Source organism: Hetaerina americana, unplaced genomic scaffold (assembly GCF_022747635.1).
Source record: "Hetaerina americana unplaced genomic scaffold, ioHetAmer1.1.p SCAF_13, whole genome shotgun sequence".
Taxonomy (NCBI): Eukaryota; Metazoa; Arthropoda; class Insecta; order Odonata; family Calopterygidae; genus Hetaerina; species Hetaerina americana.
Window position 1 is genome coordinate 9,707,850 of NW_027286403.1, and position 27,533 is coordinate 9,735,382.

At 34.2% G+C, this 27,533-nt stretch overlaps 1 protein-coding gene across 1 annotated transcript in view; it reads left to right on the forward strand.

Moving 5' to 3' along the window:
* The window catches only part of LOC139686076 (ubiquitin carboxyl-terminal hydrolase 15-like), a 37,499-nt gene extending 18,304 nt beyond the window's left edge, over positions 1-19,195 (forward strand). Inside the window, exons 3-16 of the mRNA XM_071583198.1 lie at positions 3,002-3,126; positions 4,507-4,630; positions 7,780-7,990; positions 8,666-8,780; positions 9,632-9,805; positions 9,886-10,044; positions 10,360-10,542; positions 10,718-10,938; positions 12,116-12,360; positions 14,208-14,354; positions 14,491-14,680; positions 15,229-15,482; positions 15,578-15,666; positions 15,778-19,195. Coding sequence (XP_071439299.1) covers positions 3,002-3,126; positions 4,507-4,630; positions 7,780-7,990; positions 8,666-8,780; positions 9,632-9,805; positions 9,886-10,044; positions 10,360-10,542; positions 10,718-10,938; positions 12,116-12,360; positions 14,208-14,354; positions 14,491-14,680; positions 15,229-15,482; positions 15,578-15,666; positions 15,778-15,906 — 2,366 coding nt within the window. The 3' untranslated portion in view covers positions 15,907-19,195. The remainder of the gene's footprint in view (positions 1-3,001; positions 3,127-4,506; positions 4,631-7,779; positions 7,991-8,665; positions 8,781-9,631; positions 9,806-9,885; positions 10,045-10,359; positions 10,543-10,717; positions 10,939-12,115; positions 12,361-14,207; positions 14,355-14,490; positions 14,681-15,228; positions 15,483-15,577; positions 15,667-15,777) is intronic.
* The last annotated feature ends 8,338 nt before the right edge of the window (positions 19,196-27,533 follow it).

The window sequence follows — 27,533 nt, forward strand, 5'->3', positions numbered from 1 at the left end:
ATTGGTTGAAAATAATTGAGGTTAGAAGATTTTTTTATGTGGGCGCGTAGGAGGAAAGTCGTGTTTTATTGTGAATGCTTCCCATAGGAGCCTGGTTAAGGATGTGTTTCATATTACTATAGTTGCCAACAAGTGAATCTCCTGTGCTTTGAGGAGCTTTCAGATGTTGTGTTGATCAATGAAAATGTTTAATTTTGAATGCAGATGAAATGCTACTGCCCTCAATACTGTTGGAATTCTTGTTCAGGAAATTCATGTCTCTCTGAGGGAGGGCCAACTGTCAATAACTCTCAATTGCAAGTGTCTGTTCATGATCCTTATTTTTGTGATATTCTTAAATCAATCACGTATAGTTATGGTATACGGCAGGATATTGTTACATGGCCAACAACACAATAAGAATACCTACCCTATCTTGTCAGTTTTATCACTTGAGGTCAATAACTCTTTAATGCACAACAAATGATTATCCTCAAATACGCTTGTTAAGAATTTGGGTTGCCCTGGGAACCTGAAAATTTCTTTTTTAAAACATTAAAAACTTAAGGAAATCCTAGCAATTGGATGGCAGACACATGGTAATTATATCTATTTTGCACACAGTTCTAGCATGGAGGCTCAATTTGTAGGCTGGTCATGGTGTATCTGTGGCATGGTATAGAACATGTTGAACTTGAACTGGCTCTGTTGTCAAATAAAAATTTATTCTATTGGAAAGGCTGAGGATGAAACTTTCCTTTTGTCCTCTATAACCTTGAAAATAATGGTCAGTGAAAAAGTCATCCTTGACTAATTGAATATGGTAAAATTTTTGCGGCTGTTTTCTGAGGGCTAAACTCCTGGATAAACTAAATCTTGCTCAATATTGTCTTGGTCAGGCTAGCTAAGCATGCCTGTAAATCGTGTTCAAGTTGCCATGATTGCTTGTTCATGGCACCTAGCCAAAAGTAGTAAACAAATATGTAAGTATATAGAAATATATATATATATATATATATATAATATATATAATATATATAATATATATATATATATATATATATATATATGTATATATATATAATATATATGTATATATATACATATATATACATATATATACATATATATATATATATAATATATATTATATATATATATATATATATATATATATATATATATATATATATATATATATACACATATATATACACACATATACATATAAAAAAAACCATAAACACAGTAATCAACCCGAAGGTCGGTTTAGTAGATGATGGTAGAGATCACCCAGTACTAAGCCCTATACGGCGTGTGAAAATTCACACATCAGGGTAGGGGGGCCAGTTCCTTTCCCTGTGCCGGTCATGGTTTCCCAGGAAGATCTGGTACCCGAAAAATCACATAGCTTGGGTGGAGCTGCAGGCGCCCAGAGTGCCTTGCCCAGGAATCGAACCTGAGACCTTCTGGTCAGCAGTCCAACGCTCTACCCACTGGACTACTGCGACCTACACATATACATATATACAAAAAAATATGTGTGGGTGTATGTATATATATACATACAACCTGTACATATCTCAGACTGCTCAGGTGCGAGTGGGAAACAGGGAGTCCGGATGGGCAGTTTTAGGAAGAGGTGTAAGGCAGGGTTGCCCATTATCACCGTTGCTGTTCAATCTGTATGCAGAGGGAATGATTAAAGAGGCATGGGAAGAACTGGAGGTTGGAATGAAAGTGGGCGGGGAATTCGTAAAATCAGTTAGCTTTGCTGATGACCAAGCTTTAATTTGTCAGTCAGCCAAGGGATTGCAAGCATTGCTTAGTGAATTGGAAATTCAGTGCGACAGGTATGGGATGAGAATCAATATTAATAAAACAAAGGTTATGCGATTTTCTAGAAAGAAAAAGGCTAAGCTAAACAATAATATAGGAAGGCACAAACTAGAGCAGGTGGAACATTTTACGTATCTTGGAAGTGTTTTGGACCAACACGGTCAAAGTAGTAGGGACATAAGGAGAAGAATTGCGCTGCGTTGTATGGAATGGGAAGTGGCTCCATGGAGGCAGCTATGGCTACAGATCATTGTGATAAATTAATCTCTGTAATTTCTTTACTTCTTGATTTCTATGATAGTGCAGTATATTTCTCCAATTGCTCTAGGACAATTTTTATATTTAAAAAATGGTTAATTTTCTTTAATTCCTGAAACAGACTGTGGACCCTGTGGTAACTTGCTCAAATAATTTCATGCAATTTCCAAAATTGCCAGTGGATTGATAGATAAATTTATATGTATTTTTAAGCCTGAGAGTAAGTCGATAACTAAATCGCAAATTTCAGCTTGGCAAACAGGAGCTGTTACAAACATTTCACTGGCAAAGCTTGGAATATCCACAGTACAGTCCCGATTTATCCCTGAGTGGTTTTCATCTGTTTGGGCCTCTAAAATATCATGCGAGTTACTCAAATAAATTTGAAATAAATTTATTGGATTCAATCATTTTCTCATTCAAATGGTGGTGTACCTCTCTAGTAAACCTGAGAGCAAATTCAATTCTGAGTGTATGCTTCTGATTGCATCAGTATCATAATCTACCATCAGCCTTCTTGTAATAAATGTATTATCTAATGCAAAAACTCTATAAGATCATGCAATTTCTCCCTAATTTTAATAGAACAATTGCTTTTCACCGGGTGGTAATGTTCACTGTTGGGTATTAGCTTGCTTTTATTTGTGCCACATTGAGTAATCACTCTGAAAATCTGAAAAAAATTGAAATGCTCTGTTGTCTTATGTACCTACAGTACATAGCCTCTTAGATGGTGTTGATAGGTTTTTTAGGACCTTTGGAAGAGTTATGATTTATAGATACCTTGTTTGTTAATTTGTATGCATCATAGCTTTCCAAATTTTAAAGTAGTGATGTTATCTTAAATGGCATTATTTTATTTCCACTGTAAAAACATTCCTCTGAATTCTAGATTTTTTATTATTTATCTTTTGTTTTTTTTCAGATAATGGGGACCTTAAGGAAAATCTGGTTGACAAATTGGATTATGAACTAGTTCCTAGTGAAGCATGGGATTTGCTTGTAGAATGGTTTGGTAAAGTTCCTGGGCAGGATCCTCTTAAAAGACAGGTAATTGTGTGACAGTACTGATTGAATAGTAATGTTTTTCACTGAAGTAGGTGTGCTTTATGGTAGTTGCTATTTCTATACAGCTTATTAAAATAACATTGTACAGGCCTTAATTCATGTCCTAGAACTTCTCTTCATCTATGCCTGTTTGGAGATATGGTAATGCTTTGTCATTTAATTTTGAATTTTTATCTTTGTAGATAATTTAACAATCATGTGATTCGTTCTCTACCTCCTGCAAATATAACCACAGGTGTTTCTTTTAGGATTCATATTAGATATTGTAAATTAATGACCAAAGTTAAGCATTTGATAGATGGAAAAACATTTTTTTCATTCATCTATTCAGTATGCTTATGCATTATGCCCTTGTACTGGATTATTTATGACAGCACTAATTTTTCTTTGGATATCAAACAGCTATATACTGGTGTTAGTGTTTTGCAATTATTTTGGAACCATGACAGGCTTATCTTATGTCACATCCCTATAATTTTCTTGTTTATCCTTATTTTTGCAATTTTGTTAATACTATCTCTTAAAATGACCAAATAATTTTATTGCATGTTGTAAACATACCATTGACTTGGAGGAAAGGAACTAAGTTTTTTTAATTAATTAATATTTGTTCATGTTCAAATGATCATGGTTTTAGGTGAAGCCTATTTGCCATAACGCTGTCCTAGTTTTAGTATGGTCTTTCATGCAAACTCAATGTTTAAAAATCCTCTGCATATAAACTGCTGCTGAATTGAACCTTGAATAATTGTTTGAATGAAATCATTTTACACCATATCTGAATGGCCTGTAAGTTGTTCGTGTCTTTCTTTTCATCTTCAAAACTGTAATATAAATATAGCTACTTGGGGTGATTAGGTAGACAGTGCTTTGGATTCAAATGTGCTGATCCTATGCCATTCTTGAGGAATGACACATACACAGAGTAAGCTAACAAGGTATGCGATGAGCTGGGAAAAATTAGAACTGCTGTGGAATTTATTAAACTTATGAATCTGGCAGATAATAAAAGAAACCATTGAATGATAAAAATGTTGGTGCTCAGCATGCAATTCAAACTTCATTATTATCATGAATTTCTTTTGTGATGAAAAATTGTTTTTTATTACAACTGATTGTTGTAATAAAAAAACATTTCATTTTTGTTTTTGTGTGTATTTTTTCACGTACTTATTTTTAGGCAGTATAAACTTTTTAAGTTGTGTTACTATGGTTATCCTGTGCTGAAATCTGGAAAATCGACTCAATTACTATTTTTATTGACATGGAATAAATTGCAATCAAAACATTTGTCACGGAAAGTAATCGATTATTTAAAGAAAAATTGAACCAGATCTTTCACTAATAGTTATTTATTTCTAGGTCGTCGAGTTGGGAGAGTCTAAGCAGCCTATGGTAGAAGTTTATCTTTTATTGGTAAAAGTTTGTAAGAATTTTGAAGCTGACAACTTTAAAATACTCCAGTTCAGTAGTACGGATACAATTGGTGAGTATTCAAAATGTATTCATGCTGGAAGCATTGTTTATTGAAATTAATGGAAAGTTATTTGTCCATATCAATTATAAGCTGTGGATGGTCACACATTGCACGGAAACACAAAATAAAAAAGAAGATAAATAGGTCCTGGATTTTCTATGTCTGCACTATCACCTTCTGAAGGAAGTGTAGGAAACTCAGTAGAAGAGAAAGTGATATGTATAATTTTTGTTTCCAAGCATTGTGATCCTGCAAGACACTTAACAGTTCAAAAGACATTTTGTTTTTTTAATTTTTTGTTTCATCTATCAATTGCTGTATTCACATTTGTGTTTTGGATTGACCAGTGTTTTGTAAACTAATGGCTATTTTGTGTTTCTTAAAAATCTGTCAGTATTAAGTGATTGAAACAAAAAATGCTGGGGATTAATTTGGAAAAATGGAATAGATAAAGCTGATATTAATCGAATTAAATAAGCTAAGATCCTTTATTTACTTTTTATAAAGGTTTTTGTTGCTTGTATTTTGATATTTTGGAAAATTTACAAACTTTTGTTGCTCCTGTGTTGAATCTGTTTAGTGAAGTTGTACATATTATCTTGGAAATAAAGGAATTTCTTCAGTTTAATTGTGGCAGACTGATGAAATAGTTAATCACATTTCTAAATAAAGATTTTAAATTTAGAATGGTTGAATGATTTAAAAAAATAGAAATATGGCTGTGTTAAATTTAATATTTGCTTAAAATGTTTTTTTCGATGAATCCACATTGTACTGGAAGCATTTGAAAAGTGTCGCTGAACTTACAAATGTTGTCTATTAGCATTGCTCAATGTCTGTAGCTCTCTCTAATTTCACTGACTTTTTTACTTGAGCTTTCCAATTGTTACCCGCAAACCATTTGTTTTGGATTATTTTGTGAAAGTACTGAATTTAGAACATACTATGAGAGGCAGCTGTAAGAAAAACTGTTTGTATATTCAAAAGTTTCAAAAATTGCAGAAAAAAAGAAGGAATTTCACCCCGTGGCCAGGAATGTATTCTTTTCCTTTAGTAGATGTATTTTGTAAGGGTTATTTTTTAAAATTTTTATCTAAGCATTTACAGTCAAACCCCTTATTTAGACTTTTCGGGGATTGAGATGATGAGGTGGCTATCGTACTGGCTTCCCACCCAGAGGGCCCGGGTTCAAATCCCAGTGGTGTTGAACATTTTTCAGTGGTATCTTGATCCCTACCTGAGGTGCTTTGTGGAGGGCACTTGAGTGAGTATGCCATCCGTCGGTTGGGACGTTAAGCTGCGGACCCCTTGGCGCCTTTTGTTATAGTAGGCAAATGCCGACGCCGGGTTTCTCTCCACTGTCCATCCATTAGACTTTTCTATGGACTCCAGAAAAGTGTAATATGCGGTGTAATGAAAGTAGCAGGTCAAGGAGAAATTTTACTGTTAAATGCTTCATTACTGAATTAATTGTCTATAATATCACCGTCATCTTGAATAACTTAAACTGGACTTTCTTCTTCATAATCAACATTAAATTCTGCCTTCCTAATGCAGTTGTATATAGTAGAATCCTTAACTTGCTTCAAAGCCCATGGTATGTGGTGTAAAGCATCGAGTACATTCAATGTGATTGCTTTTATATTCCCACCACAATTAAGCAGAGATACCAATTTCTGTGCAATCATTGCTCAATCAATTGTTCCCCTCTAGAGTACAGTATTTTTGCTGTCAGCACATTAAAAAAGACTATCTTGTCTGCATTGAAAACATCTTTTGGGCTATTGCCATCAAGAAGTTTATTCAGTTTCGAAACCTTCCACTGAGTTGAAGTCTCAACGTCAACACTTATTCTCTCAACACACACAGCCTAGTATACAAGATTGTGCCTGTCTTTAAACCTATCCAACCAAACATTGGTTGCTGTTAAATGTTAGACTCCCAATCTTTTAGGAATGTGAAATTAGTTTTTCCTCAGATGATGACACAATTCACAGAGACATTTGACTATCTATCACTTAAAAATCTCTCTTTGAGTAATTATTCATGCTTGGAATTTTTATCTTTTTAGGCAAATGTCTGCACTGGTTTGCATTTTTTGGAATTAAATTACAATTTTTCATTATTGTATTAAATGCCTGCAATCTTCAATTCAACTTATGTGCAATATGAATAGTCTCCCTCAGCTGTCATTACAATGTATAAATTACATATTTAACTCCTAGTAATACAATGTATTCATTTCATAGCAAATGTCTTTTCCTGGCAGACTGAAATTTTTAGTTCACACATTTCTGACACTATAATGCTCTGTACTGGCTACCGGATTGAAAATATTCACTTAAACTGTTCACATTATTGCTCTTTCCTGTTTTTTTTAGGAATATATTTATGAAATGAAGCTAAAAAATATTTTATAAAGGCTGATGTACAAGATTAACTGATTTAGAAATGTGGAATTTTTTTTTCATCCCATAGTGATGCAAATAGCATGAAAACTGAAAACGAAATCATGTAAAAATGGCATTTCACGTGCATTGGAGAAATATGAAATTTATGGGGCATGGTGAAAATGTTGGAAATTGCGGGGAAACATAAATGCCAATAACTCAAATACGGGGTTTCCCTGTATTCAATTGTTCCTGGCTCAACTTTTTAGAAGTTCATGTTCATTAAATGAAGAACACAACTAATTTCCACTGTTCTTTATTTATGTACAACTAGTTTCAATGCTTTGGCGTCATCAACAGGTACAAATAAATAACGTCGCAGTCCATTTATATATCATTCATGAGGGAGAGGGCGGGTGAGTGAGAGAGGGGGGAAGGAGGGGAAAAAAGTGGGGCAAGCGTCAGGAAAGGTGATCAGTGAGTTCACAGTGGGAATATCCTAAAATGAGGATGGACAAGTGGGAAGAGCTGGTAATTAGAAAGAATTTAAAAATGGGTCATTTGGTTAACAATTTATTCCAGATGTATTTAGCAAGACAAATTTAATTTTGTTGTGTCAGAATATCCACCTAGTTTTTAATCAGTAAACAAACCTTGGCATGACTGTAAAGAGTAATTTTCTGCTTGTCTATCATTATTAGCCGAAATACGTGGATTGTGTTGAAATTATTAATAATTTGTTATAATGCAGTTAATTTTTGTTTTCAGGGAAGGCAATGAAAGACATCATTAAAGCATTCAGTATTCCTGAGGGAGTTGACACACAGTTATGGCACTCATTTATCCCTGGTGTCCCCATACAATGTGAGCCCCTCAATAAATTGGATAAAACAATCCAAGAAGTGGGGATAAGTCAAGGTCAAACCATTGTTGTTGAAACTCCGACAGCCAAGGGAGCTTGGGCTGCAAAACCACTCAGGTATAGCTTATACTAAAATTACTTAAAATAGCACATAAGATGGCTGGTTCTAAGTACAGAATTTATTAGTTTAAGTCAATTTAAGTGTTATCCCAGGAACTGATCCACTTGTATTTTTAAAATTAGTTTGACACACATTTATTCAAATGTACGTCATAATAGCAGTAAACTGATGGCATAAAAATTGAATCAATATTTAGGGGATTAAAAAAAGAGGATATGTTTCAAGAAAATAAAATTTTAAACAGTTTGCTTCTAATGACTAATAGTTTAATTTTCCTTTTGTTCCAATCAATCTTATCTTTGAAAGACTATTAATTAGATGTGATGATTCCCTCATTATGATACTCTGGGGAATGATTTATTTTATTATATTTGAGTCTTATAGTTGGCCTTTCCAACTTGAAGGGGACAAAATTGATGTAGACTAAATTTTGCAAAATAAAGTTTTTATGGCCTCAGTTCGCGTATTTATTGGGCAGAGAGTATAATGACGTTTATGACTGTAAGTCTTGTTTTGAACCCTCTGCTGACTCAGTTTACTGACTAACTTGGACCTCTCTTTCTTCCTTTAACAGCCAATTGAGGCATGCATCAACATTACCTTTGTCTAATTAATGCTCAGTTGTCAACCGTAAAGTTGTGGCTTAAAAATTTATTTTTTATACATTTCAGGGAAAGCAATGTAAGTCCCAATACTGGGGCGAATGAAAGGCGACAAGCACCACAGCCAGGCATATGTGGTTTATGGAATCTTGGCAATACCTGTTTTATGAATAGTGTTTTGCAGGTAAAGTTGATATCATAAGTACAAATGTAAAAAAAGTGGTTTTATAGAGATACTTAATTATAGGCGGAGTGTAATAAATGGCTGCTCATTGTGGTTAGTTGCATTCATTCCTTTCGTATTTATCATTTTCTTGTCTTCCATTGCTAGTTCCAAATCCTTAAAAACTTAATATACCCTGCTGAAAAGAGTGAAAATCATTTAAAAAAGTAAGAAACTCTAAGAAATGTTGCTGCATTCAATGGATCATCTTCAGAAATGTCAGTGTTATTGTTTCGTGGAGTCTCTCTTTTTTTTCCAAAAAAGTCATATGACTCCATAAATGACTTGATGAATCTAAAGGAGCATTGTTACCTTTCTACCAGCCCATGTGCAGCGCTCACATATAACCATGAAATAGTATGTCATGCAATTGTGTGTGCACCCCCAGTCAGTTTATTCGAATGACTAGCCAGTTACTTACCTTGATTGATGTTGGCCTTGCCCTTTATCAGTTTGACTTAAGGTTTGATTTTGTAGGCCCAATTTGCCTTTTTATACAAGACATTTTTTCTGAAATTTGCTGTGGTTGAAAACTTCTCTGACCACCCTTGTAATACAGCTAGTTCTGGCTACCCTCTATAATTGTATTTAAATTATAAAATTAATGAAACTGTCACAAAATCCTCTAGGTACAAAATAATTTCCCGGCTTACTTAAATCCTAGAGATGCAAATAACGCTAACCTTGGCCATGGGAACTTAGCAAAGAGCTTAGTTTTTGTGTGTGGGCTTTTGTGAAACTCAAAGGTCAATTTACAACTAACAACTTGCAATTTATGTTATTAAGTAACGATTTCTTCATTATTTGTACAGTGTATGAGCAACTGTCCTCCAATTACGGACTACTTCCTTAATGGTGAACATCATAGAGAACTTAACACGAACAATCCATTAGGAATGGGTGGTGAAATAGCTAAAGCATATGGTGATCTTGTACAAAATATGTGGTCTGGGAGGCAGTCATCTATCTCTCCTCATCAGTTTAAGGTGTGATTATCCTTTAAATAAATTTTGAAATATTCACTGACTGTTCACTAAAAACTAATATTGATATTTTTAACAATTAGATGCAAGTTGGAAGATTTGCACCTCAATTCTCTGGATATCAGCAGCAAGATTCACAGGAGTATTTAACATTTTTGCTAGATGGCTTGCATGAAGATTTGAATCGTATCAAAGACAAGCCATATATTGAACAACAAGATGGAGATGGCCTACCAGATGAGGTTTGGGTTGATTGCTTTTTGTTTATATAGATAAGTTTTTCCATTAAGGTGGCTGTTATACTCCATTTAAGTATTTTTATTGTATTTATAAATTATTTTCTGTGGTTTTTTGTGATTTGAATACTTTTATTATTGTGAACCTGAAGACCATTCAGTGTAAAAAAATAATAGCATGTCTTGTTGAATATCATTTGTATATATGAACTTAGAGTTCATAATTATGTACTATTTCTAGTCTTATGTGATGAAATTCCTGTAGAGTTTTTCCTATTTATTATTTTGGACACCTAAAATCAGCTCAAGAAATTTTTTCAGGAAATGGCAAGAATATCATGGGAAAACTACCTCAAGAGAAATGACTCCATCATTGTAGATTTTTTCCATGGCCTCTTGAAATCAACTGTTGTGTGCCCTGATTGCAGCAAAATATCACTAACTTTTGATCCATTCTGTTACTTATCTTTACCCCTTCCACAAAAAAAAGAAAGGCTTTTCGAGGTATGTTGAGCATAAGTGTGTTTTACAGAGTCATTAGTAAGTAATAATTTTTTTTAATTTCTGTTAAATTTTTGTTCAATGAAAGATTGTATAATGGCACCACATTGTAATTTTATTCTTATTTGTTAATCATTGAAATTTAATTGTTTGTACATGTTATCATTTTTCCAATCAGGTTGTTCTTGTTCCTGAAGATCCACTAAAGAAACCTGTTAGATACAAATTATCAGTGCCGAAGAAGGGATTAGTTAGAGACATTTGTCAAGCACTTAATGAGTATACAAAAATACCGGAAGATAAAATGTTTGTGGTTCATATTGTCAGGAATCATATCCATGAAGTTTTATCAATTGACAACTCCATTATGACTATAGAAGACAAGGAAGGAATATATATGTAAGTACTGTTATTTAGCTCATTCTTTTTATTGTCTCAGGAAATAATGATCTGCTTGTCTTCTGATTGCCTTATAGTCCAAATGATATAATGGAAATTTTCATTTATGTGAACTGTTAGTTTTGAGAAATTGTGCTTTATCTATCACCCGCTGCATCAAGTAGAGCAATGTGTGAAAGAACTTAATATTGTATTACATTTCTAATGGAAATAAAATCAGCGTATTTTACTCGTGTAAATGTTATCAGGGTCTTTAATGATCATCATTGGTAGAAACTCACTTATGGCTTCATGGAGTTAAGTAATGTCTGAGAAAATAAATTTAATTTCCATTGGCTTGTGTTTTCAGTTATTTAATTGGTGCTGTTAAGTATATTTATGGAGATACAGGTATTTTGGAAATCTATGCCCGAAAATTTGAGAAAGAATCATTTGGCCACATTATAGTTTCATATAGGGTGGCAAACAATTAAAATGGTAGAAAATACTGTCAGCCACCATGTAGAACCTACTCATTGTTTCAGAATTGTGGACAAAAGAAAAATTTCTTTCATTTGAGGTCCCAACATGGTGGCAATTGATTTAAAATTTGGGAGAATTTTGTTCATTAAGTCAGGATGTACTGTGCTATGCAATCCATGAATTCTACATTTTAGTTTATTTTGAAAAATTCTGTTTGCACATTACCATTTTGTGATGTAACTTCATGCGACAGAAGCAAAACTATTCATGTAACTTATTTGTTGTGCTGTTTGCCCTGGATATTGTGGAAATTTAAGTTATATGTGGCTCATCCATCAAAAACTGAAAAGGTACCTTTACTTTTCTAGTTACGTTGATATTTAATAAGTTTTAACTTTTTACCGGGTCAATAATGAATGTGGCCCCTTGAAAATTGTTTTTTGCCTTATTGTCTTACTATGGTTCTGGGTATATATATTTGAAATGTTGACAATTATGCTTAAATCTGAAGAAAAAGTTGGAGCATGAAAAATGACATCCCTTAAGTCCTGCTGTGATTCATGTGAAGGGTTGAAAATGTGGTTGTTAAAGGGTGAAACTTTAAAAAAAATTGAAGAGCCTTAAATGTCTGTGCACATTTGTTTAGTTATTTGCAGTGTTGTTTAGATTTGATTTTACCTTTCTTTTGATATCTACAAAATTTTATCTTTTCCAGTTTTGAGTTGCCTGTATCTTATAATGATAATGATGGAAAAGTCATTCAGGTTTGCCTATGGCAAAATGACCTGATTAATGGACCAAGTGAATTATTTGGCATGCCATTGGTGATTGTGATACCGGATATGAAATGCCATTACGACTACCTGTATAAAACAATACTAAATCGAATGCGACGCTATGTCACAATTCCAAAGAACTGCAGTTACTTACCTCGTGATGACCTCAATATGAGTAATGGCTGTATGTTTACTTTTTCTCATATACATGTGTTTATTTATTGTCTATGATTACCTATCTTTTGATGCATATGATTTTTTCCTTCTACAAATTTCATTTTATGTAAAATAAAACTGTGATACGTTAGGAATATATAGCTCTAGATTTTATGAATTTTAATCTCTGGAAAATTAACATGAGTCATTACCTTTAATTACATGACAAATGAAGGTAGACGTGAAAAATCCATTTTTATTACAATAAATTTTATGGTAGAGTTATAGCATTACATATATTGAAAAATTACAACATGAGGTATGTCCAATAACTATGCGAACTGAGGCCATGAAAACTTTATTCTGCAAAATTTAGTCTACATCGATTTTGTCCCCTTTAAAGTACTCTCCATTCATTGCTATGCACTTATTCCATCTTCTTTTCCACTGTTTAAAGCACCCTTGGAGGTCCGTGGCAGCTAGGACTTCCAAGGGTGTATTTTTTTCTTTAGTTTTCTCGTTGTTTCTTGCTTTATTGTGTCCACATCATCCCAGTGATGTCCCCTCATCACAATTTTACATTTTGGGAATAGGGAAAGTCACCGGGGGTGAGATCTAGCAAATAAGGAGGATGATCAAGGATGGTGATTGAATTTTTTGCCAGAAACTGGCGGAACAATCAATGCTGAATGTGCTGGTGCATTGCCATGGTGAAGGATCCATCCATCACGTTTAGTCAAATTTGGTTGCACACGACGCATGCGATCTCTCAAACACTTGAGAGCTGTAAGGTAGAACTCAGCATTTACTGTTTGTCCATCAGGAAAAAATTCATGATGAACAACGCCTTCGACATCAAAGAAAACCAGGAGCATTACTTTGATTTTCAATCAGATTTTGATTGATTTTATGGTTTGATTCAATCCACTTGAAAATGGATGTTTTCTTGAGAGCATTATCACCGTAAACAGCTGTCAACATTCCTGTACTTTCTTGGTAACATTTACTGCCCTTCACCAGAAAACTTGATGTTGATTCGTAGCTCAGTGATTTTGTCAATTTCCATTTATGACAGTCAGTATAAACAAGGACAACAGACTCTAACATAACTGACACCATACGCACAGCTCGACCATCCGCCAAGCACAGACAGCTGGCTAATTGGGTCTCAGGAAACTAGCGCCGCTAGTGGGCGGGGCTAGAGTCTGCGTCATGGCCGCCAGATTGCATCAGATCGCATATTTATTGGATAGACCTCATATGTGACTCTCCGAAAACAATGAGTATTAAGTTATGAATTGAAGAAAAAACCATGCAGTTGGGTGTGGCATGCCAGTGTTGGCAACAGAAAGTGAAATTGCGTGAATATTTAGAACTAAAATTTGCTTGAAATGTAGACTGTTGGAGATAGGTTTAAACCGAAATGTTTGAATAGTAAACTTAAACCATGTCACAGTGAAGTTATTTCATAGTTGATGATTTCATATTTTGCTATTATTTGTGCCTCTTCTGGTAAATATTAGTGTAACCAGTTTTGTACGCATGATGCATGCTGAGAAGTGAGGCACATAAGTGTTTCCATCTTCAATGATTAGCAGATAAATTATGAAAACATATCATTGCATATTGTAGCATTTCTTCCTAGCGTATCTCAATAAATGGATGATAGACAACAGAAGAGAGAGACAAGACCTGATTGAAATAACTGTATTTTCCCATCAATAACGTGTGTGTTATCTATACAAATATGTTCAGATGATCGAAAAAAATGAAGATGCACGTTATGTAATGAAAATTGAAAATCCAAATATTTTCAATGTGTTGTCGAAAGCCCTTTAGTCTATTTCTAATATTTGGTATGTAATCTTTTTTCAGCATATTCCTTATTTGAAGACATCTCCAGTGAAGCGGATGAGTTAGAACAAATGAAGCAGTTCCACTTATTTACTATTCATCTTCATATCAGTTCATCAGGAATTACTAAAGAACTAGATCCAAATGGAAAGCCATTTGACTTCTCAAGTAAGTAGCCCAAGTCCATTAGATAAGATTTTGGTTTTTTGGTTTCCTGGATGTGTAATTATATTCTACTTATCTGTAAAACTGTATTCATGCTGTTTCTATTTAATCATATACCTTTTGATGGAATATTTTTTAGACTTCCGTGGAGATCAATCTTTATTCATTCGTTGGAATAAAAAAAATAGGAATTTGTATTTTAAGGATAATATTGCCCTTGAAATTGATTCTCATGATTCACTGAGACAGCGTCGTATGGGAAGACTCCAATTGAAAGATTGCCTTGAGCTGTATACAACTACAGAAAAGCTGGGAGTTGATGATGCCTGGTGAGTATATTTGTATATGTGGAACAACTTCTTAAGGGAGAACGAGTTTACAGAACCTCACTGCTGTATTTTGTTTGTGATTCCCTATTTTGTTGGTGATTCCCTTTTTTGTTGGTGATTCCCTATTTTTTAAGATCTATTTATCAAGGATTCCTAGCATAGGATAAGAGAGACATTTTTAAGGCTAAGGCATTTCTCGGTAAAATTTTTAGATATATTTCTAATATTCTTGTTGAAAAGTATTATAATCTGCACATAATTACTCTTTCAGATAAATTAATTATGTTAGCCTATATTTCTGTTATTTACCTTGAGTTAACCTCCCAGGTGGAGCCAAGGTATTTGGTGTTGTTATCGGTTGATTATGATTGGTAGATTGTGTCAATAATGCCAGATACTCTATTGCAATTTTATGCTTGAGGAAAACATTTTTTATTAATTTATATTTGGCTGAAATGTGTAATTTCAAAGAGATGTAACTGCATTATAGCCTTACATAAATCTTTTGAATTCTATAATTCATCTAATGTTGAAATTGAAAATTTCAGGTATTGCTCAAAATGCAAAAAGCATCAACGGGCCACAAAGAAATTTGATTTGTGGACGCTGCCAAGAATTTTAATTATTCATCTCAAGAGGTTCTCATACAATCGATGCAGAAGAGATAAGTTGGACACATTAGTAGAGTTCCCAATCCAGGGTTTAGATATGAATGACTATGTCATCAATCCAAGTGCTGCTCCTGCTGTTTATGATTTATTTGCGGTTTGTAACCACTATGGAGCTATGGGTGGTGGTCATTGTAAGTAGTTAATAATATTTCTGACATTGCTTAGTCTCTGTTGGATATATAAAAATCGTAATTCAATGATTCACATTATGCACTTTGCTTTTCAGACACAGCATATGCAAAGAATAAATTGGATGAAAAATGGCATTGTTTTGATGACAACAGTGTTAGTTACACCAGCAAAGAATCAGTGGTGGTAAGAACCTTGTAAACTAGATTCTGAAAGCCCTTTTATGAGTCTCATTTCTTGTAGGGTATCATTTACTTTAATTTCAGAATAATAATTCAAATGTATTCTCATTTTCAGTCACCTGCTGCTTATGTGCTCTTTTATATGCAAAGGGATATCAATAATCCTAATTTCGCTCGAATGATAAATTCCGGAGGGGCAGTAGCATTCGAAAGTGAGAAATACAGTGATGAGGAAATGGAATAGCACTTAATGGAAGCTGTAAATAAGTTGATCGATTCCTGGTAAAACCTCTGTTTTGGGCCTAAGCTCACCCGGAATGACTGCTAAGTGGTTGCAGGATAAGTGTGTGTGGGTGTCGTGTAAGGTCATCGGAGGAATATGTACTGAAGGGAGAGTGAGAGAGAGAGAATGTCTTCATATGCACCTGTGGATTTGTTGTGAGCTAATGGAATATATTTAACATGCTTCTCCAACACAACTGAGACACATCTGTTTCTTATTTTCCTTAATTCTCGGGCCATAACCAAATTCCATCCATTTTGAATTCCTGAGTGAAATTATTATTTGGCCTTAATGGAATTTTCAGAAATGAATAGTTACTGATGTGGCTTTAATACCATAAAATCATTGATTAGAACTTACAACCTATCTTGAATATGTTTCAGATTAGTGTCTTGCTTCCATGTGATCATTGGGAAAATATTGGAAGTAAAACTGTAAATATTGCTCTGAATATATGAGGTGCTCAAACACCTTACATTTATAAAATCCGAAGCTGTAAAAAAGAACTATTATTTGGTGGTCAGTAAATTTTGTACACAATAAATGTAATGAAATTGCCCTTGTATACAATGAATCAGTGGAATTGAAATTATTAATTTTTGAATTTTGATATTATTAATTATAATTTAATGAATGCTTTTTCTGACAAATATCTAGGAATTTCATTACATTATCAGTGATACACACATTTGCCTTCTGTGATATGACAGTGGACCAGTTGTTGGACTAATCCAGAGAAAGTTGCCGTGCAATTATCTCTTTTGATAATAGATATAAGGAAAGGAAAGCTGGCAAGTGATGAATTTTTATTTTAATTTCAATGTTGCCGATCACCTTAGACATTCATAATTTAGTGAAGTATATATTCATGAATTATTGTAATTTGAAGTTTCATTTACAATATAGTTGATTGAGAAAATATTAATGTCTTCCTTTCGATCAAAGTGTCACAATCTTATATGCAAAATACTGCTTAGTGTATGTTTCTTATAGTGCAATTTGGAAAAGGTACTCTTAAAAATTTAAATGGTAGCTTTTATTGTGGTGTCTCTGTGGAATTCCTGGTTAATGTGACTTCATTACCTAACAATTTGGTACACTATAATTTTCAATAAATGATTCTTTGTACTCTTTGTCTATAAACTGTCCATATTTGCTGTGAAAAATGGTCTCAAGAGTGCATAATAATGTTGTAATATTTGATTAACATCTCTATCCACAGCTTTCCTTGTCAGACTCTCAGCTGCAAACTTGGGTATTTCTTATTTGACTTGGAAATGTGACTCTTTAGTAAGCGCAGTGTATCATGTTAAAATGTGAGACTGAAATAGCAGTGATCTGGGTGTTAAAAACATCATAACATGAAAGTATGAGAAATGCTATATTGAATGACTTAAAAGTCATTGGTCTGTAGCCCCTGTTCTCTGAATTCTGAAAGGTTTTCGCAGAGAGATTTTAAGTTGAGGTGAAAACAGAGACAACATTTGAATGGTCCAGTTTGGTCTTTGAGACCTGGCAAAAACATAGTAATGGAGGCTTTATCCATGTGGCACCAGATTGCCACACTTAAGTTTATATGATGTTCAGGGAAAAAACTTTTGGCACTGAAAAATCTGCTATCTAGATTTTTGAGTACCTTAAAGTAAAAATAATACTAATTTTTTTGCAACATATTTAGGAAAATCATTTTCTGCGGCAATCACTGACAGTTTTGCTGCTGTTTAAGTAACACTGGATTTTATTGGGTTATGTTTTTTTTGCATTTGTGATTGATTTATTGCCATGGACGCTGGCATTGAAATCTAGAGTGAGGAGAGGTGGTTTGAGGCAAAGAAGTTTACTTGTCACTTAATTGAATTACTTCATATTTCCCAAAATCCTTTAATTTTTTCTAGTACATATTTTTTGTTTTAAATAACTAGCTTAGAATAATGATTGTTGAATGTCTTCAAAATTTTATAACTGCATTCAATTATTGTGTCACTGTCTCCATACCTCTCCTTACTATTTTGCCAGCACCATGTACATTGCAGGCATTGGCTGTTTGTTGTCATATTATGTATGCATACAAAAATATTATATCAGTGTTGAGGTTTCTCATGTACATCAAGGTATCATTTTTAGAAAAGTTGTATCTGCACTTTTAATTGGATGTTTTAGTAAATATGGTAACATCTATAGAGGAATGGTGTGTTATATCTGTTGTACCAGGCTGTAAGAAAAGGACAACATGTTGTTCTGCATGTAAAATGTGTTTCAATCTGTGTCAAGTCATTGTTTCCTACTGTTGTCATAAGTAGATATTCCTTAGGACATCAATGGTATTCCAAATGTTTTTTTCTCTCTGTGGCAAAGCAAAAGTGGGTATGCTTTACATTTGTGCAGTTTGCTTCAAAAAACCTGGTAATTTCATTCAGTGTAATCAGTACTTCATGTGAGGGCATGGCCATCAGTTAAAATTGGTTTGTCAATACTTTGAGGGGATCAGTTGTTGTTGTGGTGGACTAGAAACTGACTTCCCACACTTGGGGCCTGGGTTCAAATCCTGGTTGTGGCAAGATTTTTGGTGGTATCCTGGTATTCTCTTGGAGAGCTCTTAAAATTGAATATGCCATCCATCAGATTGGATGTTAAATTGTGGATCCCCCTTGACATCTTAAGGGTAGACTAATGCCAATGCCAAGTTTCTCTCTGGCTTTCCCACACTCCCTGAACATCTACCTAATTACTGACCTATTCCTTAATGGCACCAATGACCTCGCCTGTTTGTTGCCTCTCAAAATAATTATCACTACTAATACCTTGATCACAAAAAATCATTTTAAGTTTCCTGATGATAGGTTGATCATTTATTTGTGTGTTTGTTGCCATTGGTACAACCTCTGAAACCACCCAGTTACTGGTTTTTTTAATCATCTCCCTGAATTTATAGTGAATCCACAAATGGATAGCTATATATGAAATCCACCATAATAAGTTAATTTATAGAAACCCCTTAAATTGGCAAGTTTTGAGAGAAGATGTCTGAAAACTGGAAACTAGGCCTTTTATTTTTTTTTAGATGTCTCATACTTCAAAAATTATTGTTAAGTAAAAGGTTTATTTTCATTTATTGAAATGTTATTTATTTGATACATGTTAAAATGTGTAATGCTTTCATGTTGATTATTTATTTGTATGCATTGGTAGAATAAGTACATGCGTTACCTATGATCTTTGTGAGACCAAAATAAAAGAATAGCCAGGGTAATTTTTTAATTATTTATATTTTCCACCTTATATCTCTTAGACCCTGAAAAAATTCAAAAGCTCATTGAAGCATGGCCAAAGCGGATCTCTGCCCCTTTGAGAAAATTGTACGCAATGTTCTCATGTAATTAAGTGACAGTTAATTTGTTGTGATATCTGGCTGGTGTACAATCAGTCAACTTGTATTCCTTAGATGCAGACAAGAATTGGGGCTTTATCATCATAAGATATTATATAATTGAGAGAAATATTACAATTAGAGTGGCTGTGAAATCTTGCTAAGCAGAAAGATGTTTGACAGTCATGAGCAGGGTTTTTACAGTATTTAGTGAACCATCTTGTATGTTAAAACTATCTTCAATTCTTGTGTGAAATAACAACTTAAATCATGTGAGAGGTAGTATGTTATTGGGCTTCCACATCTGTGGCTGCTTGGAACATTCCTTGCGCAGGATGAAAACACTGAAAAACAGAATCTACACTATGTGATATTCTATCAATAGACTACTATAACAATCAGGGCAACTGGCAGTGGACATGCAAGTTGCATTTTAATATTCTCCTGATTTTACTTTAGAAGGGGAGAAGAAAGTTCAAGAAAAGTGGTTACCGAGGTGGTTAGGAATATGAATATTTTAATGTTGAAGGGATTGGGTAACTTGCTAGAAAAAAACACTAATTGATAAGAGTAACTTCACCATCATGGCTTCTTTTTAAAATATCCACCTGCTCAATGTTTGGAGCTCATTTATTTGAAAATTTTAAAATCACTTTGGTGGTCATAGGATAAAAGATTTCTAGTTAGGTTACTCTATTACTTGCAGTTATTTTCTAAGGAGTTTTCTCCCTCTCTTCTAGTCTGTTTAGCCTCAGTAAAATGAAATGTACAACAAATTTCCTATAACCTTTATATTCTGTGGCAGTACACTCCCTTAGTATGGGCACCAGGATGCTTTTAAGGAAGCCCTCGGACCAATTCAATTGTTGGTGTATTAACTATGTCATATCAACTAGATCAGTCATTATTGCACCAGTCCCAAAGGCCTTCAGTGCCTCGGAAGGTATTAAATTGTAGCCAATACCTGAGAACTTATGTTGGCCTTCCCATTTAGTTTTCTCTGGTCCTATGTTGTCCTCGTCATATTCCAGCTCCACTTCTCATACCAGTCCTAAGAATTGTATAATTCCTGCGTGTATACCATCCATACTTCCTTGTTATCCATGTGATCGTATTCTTACCTGATTATTTAGCATACCTCGTTTGCTAAATCTCCTTGGGCCTCTCCTCGCATTTCATTTTGTTTTCCAGTTCTTCCACCTTATACCTCCCTTGACCTATCAGTCCTTCTTCTCAAATCATTGTCCAGTTTTCTACAGTGTTTTCCCTTCTTGTGAAGAGCTACTAAACCATCTTGTGTTAACTCATGTAGCTAGTTACTATTTGATGAATGATGGGTTAATACAGAAAATGTTGTGTGTGATGTTGGACACAACTATGAAAATTCAGAGAGTCCTGAAAGAAGTGAACATTCTGATTATGATATATTTTTTTAATGAATATATGAGTATCGTAGATTGAGAATTTGTTGGTACATATTTTGTTTGCCAAATCAAAATTAAGTCTTCCAAATGAAGGTCGATTTCCTCACTTTATTCTCGCCAAATATCTACCCTAACACTACTTTGCTTACTTAATGAGCTCCCCTCCATCACAGTCTTCAGCTTTCCATCCCCGAACAAAATGCTCTGCACCATCTTTCCTGCCTTCTTTGAACTTCTCTTAACAATGATCTTCATCACCCACAATACCCAGTATGTAATTCTTTTTTTGATTTATTGTCAATATATTTTAACTGTTCCTTCCTTCTTTGCAGTTCAAAAGCCTTCAATCTATATCCAAGGTTACTTGTTGGCATATTGACTTATTTAATGACTAATGTTGGTTCAGCTTTAACTTCTGATATTTGATGTTCTATCACTGGCCTCCATGTCCAAAATGCTTTTTCCTAACTTTTTGTTCAATACTGCTGCCTCTCCTCATGAGCTACCTTCCCCTCCTTTGTTTATTACTTTAAAATCATCTCTCCGATGTTTTCTGTCTCCATTTATTCTTGCACATCCCTAAAATGTCGGTTTACTCTCTCCATCTCCAACTTACAATATCTCGTGACCTTAATATAGTCCTAATATTCCAAGTCTATTCGAACCTGTTTTCTCCTCTTCTGCTACTGAGTTTCTGCTTTCCAATGAAGGTCTGGTACTCAAAAAATTGCATAGCTTGGATGAAGCTGAGGGTGCCCAGAGGCATCACCTGGCATTGAACTTTGACTCTCCAGTCATTAGCCCAGCACTATACTCACTGGACTGCCATCCTTGAAGCTATTTACTGAAAGAAACACCCACCTCTTTAAGAAGGGGGCAAATATAAGTTTCAAATTTGTGTGGCAGGGTTCATTTCTAAATGTTTGCCTTGTTACCAAAAGTGGACATACTTGGCATACCTACGTGAAACAACTTCATTGGCATCACATGCTCAGCACTCAACTTTATTTTAATTAAATTCTGAAATTAAAGGTCTGCATCTTTATCTTCTTTGAGATCCTTCCATATTATTCTTTTGATAATGATGTGCTGCATGATTGCTGGCAGGTGAGAAGTTACCTGCTCAAAAAGTTCAATAAAACATGTTTCTTGAAGGGGCACTTGGAAGTTATCCATTATGGTTCTTGTTCCATACACTCCACTGTACTGTTATTAATAATTTAATTGGGGTTGGTAATTGTGTGAAATGCTCCAATTGAGCAGTGATCATGTTTTTCCTGCAATGAGGCTGCCATCACACAATATATTCTTTAATAATTCATTTCAATATATGTATTTGTTAGAAAGTAGAAGTTCTTTTGTAATGAAATTTTCATGAAGTTTCCATTTATAATGATTCTTTCAAGTTATCCTTAACAAAGCATTATTTGGCCATAAATCGCAAAGCTGTAAATAGATTAGTTTTAAATTCGGATTTTCACTCTGTAAATATGAAAGGCCGCTTTTAAAAACATGGTCAGGGAATATGTGGCTTTAATAGTTTATTCTTTTTACTACTATTCTATATAATCATTTAGTAATCAGTTGCAAGACATTTTTCTTTGAATTTACATGGTCTATTATGAAAGTAATGCACATGATTTTGTGACAACTATCAATGGTGATGTGGTAAAACCGGTCAAATGTGGTGGGGGGTCTGCCCTTCCAATGCAGCCGGTCACCAGTTATCTCTGAGCAGAAAAACATGACTCAGCATGAAGTGTATTTTTCGACTATGTGATACAGCTTGATGGAGTGCCCAGCCAAATGTCCTTCATTGTTACCAACTTCCTGGCCCGGAGCACCCGGTAGTCCCTCAGCCCCATTACAGTCCCGACTTGGCTCCGTGTGACTTTTTTTGTTTCCCTGACTGAAGAGAGAGCCGAAAGGAAAGCATTTGGAGACAGTAGAAAACATCTTTAAGTATGCTACAATATACCTGAGAGACATTCCCATCGAGAAGTTTAAGGGTTGCCTTTCAGGCATAGCAGAAACATCTCCGCGTTGTAGTGTATTGATGCAGGGGGAGAGTATTTTGAAGAATTTTAAGCATTTGTATGAGCAGGATCAATAAATCTATTTTTCCCAGAGAATGCGCTTTACGTTTATAGTGGACCCTGTATATGGTTTGTACTAACACATTCTGCCATATCTCTCGCTGCAAGCTCTGTATCCTTGGTGCATTAGAGTTAAGTTTTGCGGACAATTATGCAAAAGGGATAGAGTTTTGAAAGAATATGGCAGTCTGTGTCACCTATGGCCTCAATATTTGTAGAAATTATATAGGTTTTCAATCGTAAAAAGTATTGTTAAAATAAATTGAGAGGAAGCCAGTCGAGGAAGAATGATTTACATAAACCAACAGGGTTTGATGTTCTCTTTTGAATAATTGCAGGTGCCTGCTGAGATACTGTAGTAGTGCTTAGGTAATTGAAAGTTTTATAAGCAATGTTTGGGTAGCTACTCAAGTTGTTTCTTTACCATTTTATTCCATTTGTAAGAACTTTTTGTTCACAACAGTCTACATGTAATGTCACACGAAGGAAACATTGATAAATAATTATAAATAACTACAATACTAATAAAAATATTTTTAAATGCAAAGAATGTCATTGTTAATTATCAACGATGAGAACATTTCTGATAAAACTTTTTAAAAATATTTGTTCTGTGAAATAAAAAATAACATTGAGGAAATTATGTCTGGGACTTGTGACCAATTTTCAGATTCCCCATTTAGAAACTTTGAAAACCATTCCAAATATTCCATGGCCAGGAAGCTAGGCATTAAATATTAAAACCGTAATAATAATATTTTTATTTTCCACATCATACCCATCATGTTGGTAAGGGAGTCATCAAACACAGAAAATTACAAAATACAGGTACTTTTCAACACTGAACATGCTTGAAAAAGAAATAGTACCTTCCACTATGTGATAACAACAATAAACTGCAATTTCTTGTCATTTAAAAATCGTTCTATGAATAATAATACTTCGTTAGGAGATTCTTGGGTTTCAATTTGAAAGAAAATGACTGCAAATAATTTTTAAGTTGATTTTACTTTTTAATGCAATTTTGTATTCAAATCTTATTTTTTGACTTGTGTTATGAGTGATGTTTGCAGAAGCAAATGGATATGCGTGGCTAATGATAATAATTTACAAAATATTTCTTATTTCACAATTTCATATCAGACTATCACCTACCACAAGTTATCTGCAATATAAAAGTTCTAATCATAAAATACAAAATGAATATGGTGTTTACGACTTTAAAGAGTGAACCCATGAATATGTAAATAAAACTAGTAATTCAATGTGCATTAATAATCCTTGCTTGCTGTTTTTCAATTGCTGGAAACCATAATTTCATCCAATGGCATTGATTAAAAGAATTTTTCTCTGTTGTCAACCTTCCAATCAACTTTGGCCGTCATGCATTAGGCATTGACTTCAATTTTCTCTGATTTTTCCGTGGCATTATGAATGGCATCAGTCATACTTGATGCTGGCAGCTTTTGTGAAATAATTACCGATGACATTTTGGATGCCGTTCGAAGAATCGAAGAATAGTATCAAGGTACTAATGAATTATGAAATAACCCCCCTGGTCCTTAATTACCAAGATTATTTCTCCCATTGTTGCTCAATATTGTGGCCACCCCTCGCTGGCTCTCTTCCCCTCTTCTGTATATTAAATTAAAATTATTACTCAAATAAACCCCACCATACTTCCATTGGATCTCACAAAGCTCTACAAATTCAATATTTCTTTCTCTATTTCCTAGTCCTCAACGTCTCCCTAACTTTCAAATTGCCTTTTTTAACTGGCCCGGTCCTCATTCTCTGCTGCTGGCAACTCCTTACAATAATTTTGTGTGATGGTTATGGAAGCCTTACCTCTCCCACTGCCAGGCACAACATACAGCCCAGTGGACTAAGCCCTGTAGTTACATGGACTCAAGTCTAATAATTTTGTCAATCACTGGTCCATGGGATAATGGTTTAGGTGGTTTCCTGTTGCCTTCCTCAGTTTTATTAATGTGACACAATTATCAAATGGCTGCCCCACTGAGATATGACACACTTGCAGCCACCTCACTGAGGAACAGGTGCTGCATGAACTACCTTTTGGCACCTACCCTTTTATCCATCTGGCATGGGTGACCCTACTATGAGCTATTACCATTGCTCTCACCACTAAAGATGGGGTTCATTAGAATAAATAAATTCACATCAAGGCTATAGTCAACATGGGGGTAATCCCCAAGCATGATGCAAGAAATTGGGCTTATTTAAATAAACAGGAAATCTTACAGTGCATGTATTGCGTAATGAAGCAGTAAATGTGTGTGAAATTCTTATACACATGATTTCAAAATGTGACGCACACTGAAATGCAAAATGGAAGGTAAGTAGGAGAAGCAAGGAATTTTTAAGGCATTTGAGAGAAAGGTAGGAAAAAGCATAGTAAATGGAGGAAGTAAGTTATGTTTTAATCAGAAAAAACATGGTTTAAACACCAGAGCAGGGGTAGGAATAGGTGGAAATGCCCTGAGGTTCACAGTAGTATCATTTAAGGCTAGTATATTATGGTTAGTAACAAATTTAAAAATGGCATAATTGCATAATTAATCTGCAGATTCTCAGGAGCAGTATCAGTTTATAATAAGTGCTAATGAAGTGAGATTCAAGATGAGACAGGGAGAAGACAGATGGAGGAATAAAATGTAGAAGCACTAACCAGGACACAATGGAAAATTTTATGAGCAAGGACATGGCAACTGGTACAAAAAAAAGGAAATCTCAATAAAAATATCTCAAAATCAACCAACAAAACTGTTGGAACAGTAAATATATGGAAAGCACAAGATGATCAGGAAGATAGATGAGAAAAGAAAATGAAAGAACAACAAAAAAGAATTATTCACATGTACGAAAAAATTACATAGGTGGGAAACTAATGGGTTGGAAGTAGTATGGTAAACGACACAGAATTTGGAGTGTACAAATCAGGAAGGAAAAAGGAAGTACCAGCAGATGCTATCACCTACAGTCGAATACCATATTTGGGCTACTAGATTTGCATTTTTCCACAGCATGAAATTTTATTAGCCCCCATAAAATTTCCTAATATTCCAAAGTATATGAAACCCTGTATTTACATTAAACATCAGTTTTCCTGTTATTTGCATCATTATGTGCTACAGTGTAAAGAATTTACATTATGAAACAGCTACTCATGTATACCAGTCTTTATTTTTTAAACTTTATTGACTTAGTTTCATACATATACAATTCAAAAATACAAGAGGAAACAGTAATGTGAATGCTTTTAGGGAATTATTTAAAGACAGCAGGGTAGAAATCTTCCATGCACCATAGTGACGGAAATTTGAAATACTTAAACTTGTAATCTGTCTGCATGATTAGTAGTTTGCTTCATAATTCATGTATTGAAAGAACTCCTGCGGGAGATGATTCATTCCTCACATAAGTTGAAATTACAAGGAATAAAATTGATTTCTGACCCAAACATGGTGAAGCAAGAAAAAACTGGTGACTTGGATTATTTTCACTGCTTTGACGCAATAATTATGACAGTGATAGGCTCCTGAATAATAAGGAGTATTAAAACTTGCTTTATCGCATCAAAATCACTCTGAATTAAATTTTACTTTCATCAAAAAATTTTGAAGTAGGACAGCAGATTGCGTTAGTCGAACAATGAGGCAAGTCAGACTCATATTTTAAGTTTTCCTCCATTGCTCAGGTATTTAAATTTTATCCTGCCTAACATTGGAAAGGCAAGGCAAAAAAAGTTTAGAACAAGTTGATTCTCATGATGGAACCTGCATTCATCTGATGAAACATCTAAGATTGCCCAGCCTCTACATTGAACAAAAAAGTGAAAAACCACCATTCCATGCCTAAAATGACTTAAGTGTCACAAAATCCATGCATGAAAAATTTTAAGGAATACCGAGGGTGTTATTAAGTGCTAGATTTTCAAATATCCCCATGAATGGTGTCATGTTAAGAAAAAAAGCATCACACAACACCACAAGGTTGGGATTCTAAGACTACCTTATGCATCCAAGATGTTTTATGTGCCTTTGGTATTTTCATTCATCACACATAAATAAATAAGGGGATATTAAAATAAAATTACTGACTTTGCAATTCAGCACACTTTATTTAAAAAACACTGTTTTTAAATAGTGTGTGGAATTATCTAGTCAATAATTTCATTTCCATATGTTATGCAAATTCAATAAAGTATACGCCAGAGACAACACATTTTAATTTAATAAGGGGTGCTATAGTTCACAAGATAAATAACAATCTTGCTCTTTTACGGTCAAAGTCTGTTTTTTTATTATTACATCTACACCAATAATTAAGCAAGTAAAAGCAGAATTCTCCTTTTCCTGCAATTTACATTTTTCCTGGAGTCCCTAGAAAAGTAAATATGGGTTCTACTGTGTATGGCAAACAAAATATTAATTGATCCAGAAGGGATGTGGCAATGATTCAGACCATTAATGTAGACAAAATATGGTATAATTTTGTGCCAGGCTTACATTACTGTGACATATCAAGGTCATGAGGATAGATAAAATCTACATAGAACTACTTAAGGGTTTACAAATATGTGAAAGTAAGAATTTTTTCGTAGCATTTATAATGGAAAAATTTGGCCAGATGACTCACTAAATCACCGTTAGTTCCTATTCCAAAAATGGGGAAAGG